General features: G+C 37.9%; 1 protein-coding gene across 4 annotated transcripts in view; it reads right to left on the bottom strand.

Moving 5' to 3' along the window:
• Nucleotides 1–12,312, bottom strand: part of RNF144B (ring finger protein 144B) — a 191,951-nt gene that overhangs the window by 27,780 nt on the left and 151,859 nt on the right. For all 4 annotated transcript variants that reach the window (XM_034961523.3, XM_034961524.3, XM_055113213.2 and 1 more), the window contains one exon: nt 1,384–1,444. In XM_034961523.3, the coding sequence (XP_034817414.1) occupies nt 1,384–1,444 (61 nt within the window). The remainder of the gene's footprint in view (nt 1–1,383; nt 1,445–12,312) is intronic.

Raw genomic sequence — 12,312 nt, 5'->3', positions numbered from 1 at the left:
CAATCTAATCGGCCCATGTGGATGGATTAGAGAGGGTCAATATTAACTACCCCCATCATTAACTTATCACAGAACAGAAGCATCAGATTATGTCATCATCCGTTAAACCAAAAATCCTTCTGACTCCCTGGTTCTGATTCCATGTTCAACATTATAAACTATTTCCTACTTCACATCTGGATATAGAGCAAAAACGTACCCACCATTTGGAATTCAAATAACCTAATCCAAGATTTTTTTTTTGGCATATTTAGCTTAATATATCAGCCTTATGAGTTAAGTAATCCACCCATGAGATGAATCTGGTTTTGGCTGCTGGATTTAAAAAAAAAAAAAAAAAAACACCACAAAAACAAAGTCAGTGTTCTTCTCCTATAAGACCAAGCCAGATCTAGACCTAAGGTTGCTATTAACAACCTATGTATCCCCAACAAGCATTCCTACTCTACCCCTCTTCATGCTCTGTACGTTTTTTTCTTTTTTCCTGTAAGAATTATTTTTCAGGGTAGTTGTAAAAATTAAATGAGATAAAGATAATTATACTGACCAAACTTATTGGCACATGACAAATAAATATTCATTTTCCCCCCACCCTCACCTCTAGACTTTATGAATACATATTTAAAAGTTAGCAATCAGAAAACTTTATGTTCATGCTAGATTCAAGTTTAATATACTCAATGAGACTAGACCAGTCCAATAAGTTCTGGGAGAAACAATTTTTTCCTACTTCTGAGATAGTAAGAAATAGTCCATTTACCTCAAAAATAGATTAGGGTATGACAAGAGGGAAAGGTCTCCTAAAAAAGACCTGTCAAAAGCCAAATGAAGTAAAAATATAATTCTTATAGCTAAATAGAAAAGCTATATAAGTTACCCCAAGCCCAAAGTCAGAAAGAAAATCAGTCCAATACATTGTAAATTGCACAAGAATGATACATATCCACACTCTGTTATTACCATGATTACAAAAGTAGTATCAAAAAAACAGGTGTTATGTATAAAATGTTTGGGCTGGTAATGTTTCGAAGTGATCTTCAAGAATCGAAAATTAGTGGTAAAACCCATTTCGAGGGTCACTTTCTTTTGTATTATTGTGATTATAAAGCCATCTAAATTCTGCAAAACCTTTCTTACATGAGCCAAATTAAAAATACAAAACAAACAACATAAGGAAAGTTCTGTTTCCTGCTAGTCTGCATTTTTTTCTGGTGGTAGCTTAGAGGCTTGAAATTTTATGTTGCAATTACAGTATTCTCCTTTTAGAGTACCCTTGAGGCTTTGTTGACAGCCCATAGCTGCCTTTATCTTCCATGCGGGTTAGTGTAAAAATGACACATGTAAAACCACATTCATCATCAGGAAAAAAAGAAGAGTTCATACCTCTTTCAAATTTTAACCTCTGATAAAGCTGAAACTGGTCCACAGGTACCAAACAGGCAATCTGAAACCAGAGACATAAAAGGTTGAGACTTCAGCCATCATAGTGCCCTGAGTTACCAGCCTTTTGATTTCTCTTTCTGGCTTTGCTTATTATACTTTCTCTACACCAATTGTTTGCAAACCTCTTTTTCTCCACACTGTTCATGTAGTAAAACACATGCAACAATTTTCAAGTCATCCCCACTCCACCACCATAGCTGAGAATCACTGCTGAAGGGAGCAGTTACAAAACTCATTGATCACCTTCTACCTTCAGTCAGTGGCTACCAAGACCAGACAACAAAATTTTATTACAGGGACTTCTAAAATTATTCATATTCCTGTATTAAAGATGCTTCCTTTCTCTATATCTTCATTTAAGAATTTTTTGAAATTATAGTTCTAGCTTTGGAATCCTGAAAAACTAAAGTCAGGTAGACAGCATCTCAGGAATTATGCAAATGTCATTTGTCACCTAGGAAAGAGTACCTTTTAAACAATATAAAAATCATGTCTTCTGACAAGAGTCACTTCCTAGAGCCCTCGGTTATGGGACATTGACATCTCAGACTCTGGTAGAAAAGAAATGCCTAAAATATTTCTTGCAACTAGACTCCTATTTCCATTTCAGATGGCAACATAAACCACTAGTAAACAACAACAATTCACACTTAACTGAATGACATTTCAAATTAGTTATTTTTAAAGGCAGATGCAGGAAAAGCTAACTGCTCTTAAACCAGCATTCTAAACATTTTAATTCCATTGATGTCAAATGTAAATATATTGACATAACTTAAAGATTTATATATGAGAAAATAAAGATTTTCTCATATATAAATCATATATAAATCAAATCAAATCACATTTGATATGAGCCTTCCAGACATCCAGTAAGTTCATACAGGACAGAGTTTTAGCCCTGACAACTCCAACTCTAAACTATCACCTTTTTTTGGCACAAAATACACCTACATTGACGTTCTTGCAACTAAGGAAAGGACATCTGCTTTGAGAAAACTGGAGTAAGAAAATGATGCAGCTAAAATTGTATTTAACAAATATTATACCTTTTATAACGCATTCAAAATCTAATCCTTTCCCTTATAAATAATCTCAAGTTGTTTATTTCACAAATGAATCTAAATTAGCTAAAATGTATAAAGGACCACAAAACAAGTTTGGTCTTCCTCATTCCAAATAAAGTGTGGTAAAACATAACTTTAATTATAAAAACATTTTTATCCAAATTTTCTTTCTCCAGTTGGGGAGAAAATGTTGCATTTTCATCTGGTACCTTAAAGCTCCTTAGCAATCTTTACAAAAACAATTATGCGCAATATCATGTTATATGTATTTTACCATAGTTCTTTTAACAGTGTGGTTGGACTTTTATTACACTGAAAGTCAACTTTATTCATCTGTTATAATGCTACCCAGACATCTTTCCTGAAAGACAAAGATGTCTCAAATAAAATTCAGAGTTGGAGACAGAAGGTACAAGCAAATGAAGTGATAGGAGGCATTTAGGAACCAGAGTTCAGTTCCTGACTTTGTCGCTAATTCATCATGGGTGGAGGACAAACAAATGCTACGTCAGCTTCTGGACCAACACGACTTGGGGGGTGATACCATCTGGGCCCAAGAGACCTCAATAATATTCTATGAATCTTTTTTTAACCACCACCTTCTTTGATTCCAGAAGACAGTCTTGTACCCCACTCACCCTCATCTAAAATAGTTTGTGGACTGATGACCTCCTTTTAAATCCTTCAAAGTCAACCCCTAAAAATTCTGATTCTTTTTCAATGATGAGCAATTTATATAAATGTCAAATACAGTTTATGGAAGACAAGGCAAACAGAAGATGTTTTAGATACAGATGAAATGTTAATGTGAAAAATGACAGAAATTAATGCAGTAAAAAGTAAACAACTGTAGAGATGGATATTTAATTTTAAATTAGAAAAATAAATTTCATTGGAGTACATACTACTGCCAACAGGGAAGTCATAGATTTCTAATTTTTTTGTCTTTTATGGTACTTTGGATTTCTCATTTAAGTCAAAGGTTTGTATGGAACAAAGACTTACTAAGGTAAATCAATTTTTTTATTGAAAGTTGTGATTACAAGAAGTTAATTACTTTGCTTCTCATTCTATTTGGTCCTTTTGGAATGAAGACACCCATAGAATGCACCATTCTCTTCCCCAGTTCCCCTCATTTAGACTTGCATCTTTTGTATTACTGTTTTTTTAAGAGATGAGGTCTCACTTTGTCAACCCAGGCTGGAGTGCAGTGGTACAATCATAGCTCACGGTAGCCTTAAACTCCCGGGCTCAAGCAATCCTCCCTCCTCAGCCTCTCAAGTAGCTGAGACTACAGGCATGCACCATCATAACTGGCTAATTTCTTAATTTTCTGTAAAGATGGGGTCTCGCTATGTTGCCCAGGCTGCTCTCAAACCCCCAGCTTCCAGTGATCTTCCTGTCTTGGCTTACCAAAGTGCTGGGATTACAGACATGAGCCAGTTGCACCCAGTGACATTTTTTCTAAATATTTGTTGACAGCTTACCATGAGTAAAGCTTTGGTCTGGAAGCCTAGCATACAATGAGACAGGACATACAGAAGCTACACTCAAGAGGCTGAAATTACTTAGAAAGCAATAAACATAAGATTTACAAAAGATCTACCCCTTGATGTTGTCTGCTGGATTTTGCAGATTAGAACTAATTTTCTGAAATATTTCTATTATATTTTTGGCTTTAGATGAGAGCTGTACAAAAAAAAAACACAACAACAAATGATACAAAAGGTTAAATTCCTGGTTCCACTGTCATTTGGAGCTAAGTCACTATTGCTCAAGACCTCCATTTTTACAACTGTAAAACTGAAATATTAATACTTGTGTTAGGATGATTATTAGAAGACTAAATCAGGCTGCAGGTAAAAGGGCTACAATCAATTTTTTGAGGATATTCACAAGTACTGTAAAATTGACTGCTACACCTGACAATCCTAGAGAATAAAAGAGATTATGAAGAGGTATCTTGTGGTATGCATTTATCTTCTTTCTGCCAACCGAGAATTTCCAAATCATTCAAAATCACAGCAGACCATTATATAAAAAGTTGCAAAACTTGTATAGAGAGTTACCAAATGCCATTCCCCCAACTTCCCCTAATAACACTTTCTAAATTTAGTTGCTAAATGCCATTCCAACTTCCCCTAATGATAATCATAGTATTGAAATAATGACATTTATATTTCGATACAATAGAATTAAAGCATCTTCGGGCCTTATTCAAATCTCACTAATTGTTCCACTAAGGTCTTTTTTTCAGTCTAAGATCCAATCCAGGTAACCAACTTGTACCTAGCTGTGGTATCTCCTTGACGTTCCAATCTGGGACAGTTCTTCAATTTATCTTTGCCTTTTGTGACTTTGATGAGTTTGAAGAGTCCAGGCCAGTTATTTGTACAGTGTTCCCCTAATCTGGATTTGTCTGATGCTTTCTCATGATTAGATTCAGGTTATGAATTTTTGGCAAGAATCACAGACGTGTCCTTGGGGCCATCAGGAGCTACATGAGGACAACATGTCTCATTATTGATGATGTTAACTTTTTTTTTTTTAGTGTGTGATTTGAGGTGGGTTTTATTATTATTATTATTATACTTTAAGTTTTAGGGTACATGTGCACAATGTGCAGGTTTGTTACATATGTATACATGTGCCATGTTGGTGTGCTGCATCCATTAACTCGTCATTTAGCATTAGGTATATCTCCTAATGCTATCCCTCCCCCCTCCCCCAACCCCACAACAGTCCCTGGTGTGTGATGTTCCCTTTCCTGTGTCCATGTGTTCTCATTGTTCAATTCCCACCTATGAGTGAGAACATGCGGTGTTTGGTTTTTTGTCCTTGCGATAGTTTGCTGAGAATGATGGTTTCCAGCTTCATCCATGTCCCTACAAAGGACATGAACTCATCATTTTTTATGGCTGCATAGTATGTTAACTTTTTAATGTGGTTAAGGTGGTATCTGCCAGCTTCTCTATCATTTGGAATTAACAATTACCTTGTAGGGAGATATTTTGAAACTACGCAAAATCCTGTTTCTAATCAAACTTTGCCCACTAATTTTTGTATCCACTGACAATTCTTGCCAAAAATAATTATTACTGTAATATTTGCTTAGTGATTTTTCTATTTCTATCATTCATTTTGTACTTGGTGATTAAAATTCCACTGTAAGAAAAAGCTGTCCCTTCTCTATTTATTCATTTTTTAAATTTCAGTCAGCATAGACTGCAGACATTTATTTTATTCAGTGGCTTCTAATTCATTACTAACCAAATCCATATTCGAGCAGTAAAAGCAAAGCTCTCTAGGTATATTCTCAGCTATCAAGAGACCACTACCCTGAGATCAACTACTTAATGGTCTTTAATTTAAAGTTAATTTTTGCTACTTCTTCTTTGAAAGCTGTGCTAATTTATTTATTGTTAAACAGAAATTTCTCTCTCCTATCCAAGCACAAAAGACAACTTTTGGTCCTCATGATCATTCTAGAAACTCTTTCCAAAGGTGGGGGAAAACACCCAAACTTTAATTCAAAGATAAAATAAATTCAGTTTCATGTTAATAGAATAAGAGCAATAATATCAGAATAATGACAACAAAAGCTACTAATTGTCCACAATCACTATTTTGTTTTGTTTCATTTCTGATAAAAATGAACCTTATGATCCTTATTAAATACTCAGTTCTGGCCAGGCAAGGTGGCTCACGCCTGTAATCCTAGCACTTTGGGAGGCCGAGGCAGGTGGATCACGAGGTCAGGAGATTGAGACCATCCTGGCTAACAAGGTGAAACCCCATCTCTACTAAAAATACAAAAAATTAGCTGGGCGTGGTAGCAGGCGCCTGTAGTCCCAGCTACTCAGGAGGCTGAGGCAGCAGAATGGCATGAACCTGGGAGGCGGAGCTTGCAGTGAGCCGAGATCGCACCACTGCATTCCAGCCTGGGCGACAGAGCGAGACTCTGTCTAAAAAAAAAAAAAAACAAACAAAACAAAAACACTCAGTTCCTACTCAGCTGAATGTCTTTGCTTTTCCATTTCATCCCTAGCAGAGCATATCCAGGGAAGCCAGACCACACCTACACACGGGAGTGCTGTAACTGTTACACACAACTGTGATTTAATCTCTCTAACGTCCACAACCAAGAAGAAATGAAAAGTGAGGCACACCTGTTAATCAGTATTAACCACAATCATAATATTTAAACAAGCATCACCATCTACACTAACACTGACCTTACCCCCTCTCAGAAAAAAACAAAGCAAAAAAGGGAGGCAGAAAGTGAAGCCTGCTCACCACAAAAGTATTTATGCCAAAAGTGGTGTGTGTTCCCATATGAAGTGTTAATAAATACAATGTATATTGCTTTTTAGTTAAGAAAAAAAGACTCAATTAAAAAAATGAAACAGAAATTGGGGATAGGCTTTAGAGAACTGCTACCCATCAGAGTCCGGAAAGCCCAAACAGAAGGAAAAAGCGCCCAGACTTTACTTAGGTTTGGTCCTTCAAATCATGCTTCTGCTACAGTTGCTTTAAAAATTAAACAGGCTGAACAAGTAATAAAACATATCAGAACATCTGGAGATGGAATTGACCACTAGTAAGTAGATCTTTACAACCTGTCAAGGTTTGGGCAATTTGGGGGATGCTATGACTTGCAAAATCCAGGGCAGGGGAAATAACACTCACCATGCGGATCAATGTCTAATCACATTAACATAGGAACTAAAAATGTTTTCACAACCCAGAGAACGAGAGCTGCTCTTCCTAACAGAGGAGAAAAACAGCACATTCACCCATTCACCTGAGTGAAACTAACAAGCTGAAGTCTCTCACCTGAATACTAGATTAAAAATCCTGATTGGAAACCATATGTGGGCATCACTGTCTGAGAGGCAGAAGGCAAGAAATGGAATTCCAGGGCCACTGATCTTCGCAGTCCACTGTAGAGGGCAGCTTTCACTGGTCTTTGTTTCACATGTGCTATAGAAGTCTCTGTACATTATCTAACCAAGATCATCTTTCCATATATCATCCCGTCTTTTCTCCCTCCACTCAGTCATAAGTAAAAAGGGACATATCCATACACTCATGTGACACATTCAACCCACTGTGGCTTAGTTTTCTATGTGCCATTAGTTAAGGAATTATCTTAGAAACCTTATTACCCACTTACACAGTTTTAAGTACATTTTAAAACAAAGTTTTAACTACTTTCTAAAATGTGATTCAGCCAGGAAACTCAAAAATATCTATTAACTCTGGCTTGGCGGATTCCTCTAACCCCACCAACTCAAAGGTTTACTTTTCTCCAGCCAACACGTATTGCAGCCAAAGGTTATTACAGACACACTCATCCCTTCCCATTCAGATCCTTACACCACAGTAACAGGAATATGGCCTCTTGCCTGGGCATTCTCACCCTTCCTTTGCCCTAGCTTCCCACCATGATAATGGGAAGGAAGAATGTTAAGAGATGGCAAGTGGAGGCAGAGGATTTGGGAAGAACACCTGGATTCCCTATCACTGTAGCCAACTTTCCCAAAGCCACCCAACTAAATATGCAATCTGAGAAAACAGTGTTTATTTTGCAAACATAGCTTCAAATTCCCCAGTACTCGATCCCTCCTCCACCATACCTCCACCCCAGGTCTCCAGAATGCCCTGCCCTAACTCCCTTCTTACAGAAATTCTGAAGCCTCCATTCAGCTGCACCCACCCTTTCTCTGGTGCACACTGGGGCACTAGCAGTAAAAGGCAGGCTGGTCATTTCAGTGCTCCAGGGCTTAGAAAGAAGATTAGTGAGTGAGAAGCTCTTCCCTGTCCTCCACTGACACCTAGCAATTGGAAGAAGTTAAAACTCTCAGGCCATGTAATGGCAGGTACTATTCAAATAGGAATATGCACTCACCACTCAAAATTCGCACAGGCCAGACAAATGGTTCAAACTTTCCCAGGAAGTGATGGATGCTACTTCAATAACACTACATGGGAACTGCTTAAATTAGACATCACCTTTTTCAACAGGGCTACTAAGTTCAAGCAAGGGCTTCGCCTGAAGTAATGCTATTGGAATAAACAATCTGTGTCCTGCCTCTCATAATTTCATGTTGGACACGATTACAAGATCAAGTACATTGGAAAAGCTCTGCAGAGCAAAAGCTAAAAGTACCAGATGATGCAATAGAGGAAAGTTTTACTTTTCCCTGGCTCCTAGTGTGTTCACCTCTAGCCACAAGTCCTCCTGAGTCACTATCTCTCACCAGCTTCCATGACACTGAAAGGGAAGCTGCCATTTTCTACACAAGGGAACAGTAGAGTCATCCCTCAGTATCTGAAGGGCACTGGTTCCAGGACCTCCCGCAGAAACCAAAATCTTCAGATGCTTAAGTCTCTGATATAAAATGGGGTAGTACTAGAATATAACTTATGCACATCCTCTCTCCTGTATAGTTCAAATCATTTTTAGATTACTTATAATACCTAATACAATGCGAATGCTAGGTAACTCATTATACTATATTGTTTAGGGAATAATGACAAGGAAAGTCTGCACGTGTTCAGTAAAAATATTTTTTCTGAGTATTTTCCATGGGCAGTTGAATCCCCAAATGCAGAACCCATGGACACTGAGGTTCAATTGTACTTGAACTGGGCATTAAGTGCGTCACTAAGGAGGCTACTCTTCATAGATAAAATTTAGGAGGCATAATCACAGCTGAGCCAATTTGGAAAAATCAAGAAGGCAGGTACATGGAGCACAGCCAACTCTGTAAGCTAGACCTGCACAAGGAAGCACTCAGAGGAAAGAGCTTACATTCCTGCCATCCTTTGAAGATGAAGAAATGTTAGACTTAAATGCATTTGGTAAGACAGAGAAGAATGAAGAATCACGTGTTGTAATATAAATAGCAGCAAGACAAAGGGAACCAGGCTTAATCAGAATTATTTTTAACAAGCAAAGTATATTTATGTGTTACCTGTGTAATTAAGCATTTTTTAAAAGGCAGAAGGAAGTAGTAGTCATTGAGATAGAACCTAGTCAAGCATATGTGAATGAACCCCATTGTGGTATACTCAATAATATATAGATTATAAGCCACATGTTATAACTGTATGCAATAAAATCTTGATCTAAAGCAAGTTAGAAATGAAGGTGGTACAGTCCAATTCATGTGTGTGGTATTTACTTTCAAAGGAGGAGGCCTATGTAAACTGATGCAGCTACCCATATCTCCAATATAATCTTCTATTCCATTTTCAACTCAAAATGATTATCAATTACCACTACCACATATTTTTATCACTGAAAAAGACAGTAGCAAGTTGATAGAGAACATTTGATTCTTTTTTTTTATTTTTTATTTTTTTTTGAGATGGAGTCTCGCTCTGTCACCCAGGCTGGAGTGCAGTAGTGCAATCTCAGCTCTCTGCAACCTCCACCTCCTGGGTTAGGCTGTGTAAGCCCTGCTGGGATTACAGGTGCCCACCACTATGCCTGGCTAATTTTTTTGTCTTTTTAGTAGAAAGGGGTTTCACTGTGTTAGCCCGGATGGTCTCGATCTCCTGACCTCATGATCCGCCCACCTTGGCCTCCCAAAGTGCTGGGATTACAGGCGTGAGCCACTGCACCTGGCCTCCTTTTATAATTTTTAAGACTCATTATGGGTTTGTCTGGTTTTAATGCACAAAAGTAAAATGCTTTTATAGTAAAACTGGATAAAGAGAACCAGAAGGACAGAGAAGGGATAGAGTGGGGAAAGGATAAGGAGAACAAAGGAGGGGGGAAATACAAAGAGAAAATGTCTATTCAAAGAAAATGAAGCCAGATGTGGTGGTTCACACCTGTAATCCCAGAACTTTGGGAGGCTGAGGCAGTAGGATTGCTTGAGCCCAGGCTGGAAAACATAGAGAGACCCTCTCTTTAAAAAAAAAAAAAAAAAAAAAAAATTAAAAATTAGCCAGGCATGGTGGTGCACATCTGTAGTCCCAGCTACTTGGGAGGCTGAGGTGGGAGGATCGCTTGAGCCTGGGAAGTTGAGCTGTGATTGTACCACTGTACTCCAGCATGGGCAACAGAGGAAAACCAGGTTTTAAAAAAGAGAGAGAGAGAGAGAAAGCAAGAAGCAAGAAAAAAAGAAAATGAGAAGACTACTTAAGCTCTGCTCTAGAGAACTGCAAGACAGACACTATAGCCTGTCCTGATCCACTTACCTCGGCACACTGGCCCCTTACATTAGATACTCAAAATGTCAGTGCCTAGTGGCTACCATTTACTGAAAATTCTAAAACACTATGAATTTGAACTTTCTGCACTGATGGAAGTATTTTATTCTGTGCTGTCCAGTCTGGTAACCATTAGCCACATGTGACTGCTGAACACTCAGCAATTACTGACTAGCATGATTGAACTAAATTTTTAATTTCATTTAAATCAATCTAGGTTTAAATAGCCACATGTGGCTAGTGGCTACTGGATTAGTCAGCACAGGTCTAGAATACAGGAATCTGATAAATGTCATGGACTTTTTTTGAAATTTCACCAAGCTATTCACTTATGTTTAATAGATTTTATGTGCATGAATTCACTAAGATTTCATAGCAGACACAGCTCCTGTTGCCTGCCCCATTTCTTGCATTTCACTTTTATAATTATCTGACTCGTTATAAGTTGACTGTCTCTCTGCTGGACCAGAAGCTCCATAAGAAGAGCACTAGTGGGCCTTTCTTATTCTCCTCTCCAGCCCAGCCTGGAATGGGGCCAGGCACACACTGTGGTCTTTATTAAGACTTGCTGACCCATCAGACACCTGAGAAGCAAGTCAAAAAGGAAGTGTCTTTCCTGGAAGGATTATGCATAGAAAGATACACCCAAATACCCAAGACTCATTTTAAAAACAATTCTGAAGTGACACAGATCAACAATATTCTTAGTAACTAGTCCAATTTCTCTCCACTATAGCTCTTTTTACCCTATAAAAGTCAATAATATATCTCTCCACAGGGTTTACATACTCGATATTACCTTTTTACCAAAAAAGTTATTCCATGATTTTCTTAAATCACTTCTAAACAGATATTCCTTTTATACTTCCCTAAAAAACGTTATATCTCACTTGTAGCACTCAGCCACTAATCAATAAATTGAACACAGGATGCCCAGACACAAATTGTTAAAAACTGTCTATACTAACTTTCTGACTGCTTCACTTACAAAGCAAAGGATATATATGTAAAAGAATATATATTCATAAACAAAGCATGTACAGTATATATATCTATACACACACACACATCTACATGTGTGTCTGCACACACACACAAATTGAGCTTCCAATTATTAAGTCCTTTATCATACATTCTATCTACCTACCTAGTTCTATGCCCCCATTCCCATTTTTTTTAAGAGATGAAATCTCACTCTATTGCCCAGGCTGGAGTGCAGTGATGTGATCAAGGCTTACTGGAGCCTTGACCTTCAGGGCTCAAGCAATCCTCTCACCTCAGCCTCCAGAGTAGCTGGGACTATAGGCATGCACCACTATGCCTGGCTAATTTTCTAATTTTTATTTTTGTAGATATGGGGGTCTTGCTATATTGCCCAGGCTGGTCTCAAACTCCTGAACTCAAGCAATCCTTCTGCCTTGGCCTCCCAAAGTGCCAGGATTACAGGTGTGAGCCACAGCACCTGGCCAACCTATTTCTACTCAAAGCCACGTAATTATGGCAGTCAGAAAGCAATGGATTAGAATCCTATCTCTTTTACTTTCTAGATATGCAGTTTTGGGTAAGTTACTTAAAC

Source organism: Pan paniscus, chromosome 5 (assembly GCF_029289425.2).
Source record: "Pan paniscus chromosome 5, NHGRI_mPanPan1-v2.0_pri, whole genome shotgun sequence".
Taxonomy (NCBI): Eukaryota; Metazoa; Chordata; class Mammalia; order Primates; family Hominidae; genus Pan; species Pan paniscus.
This window is presented reverse-complemented; position numbering and strand designations above follow the sequence as displayed.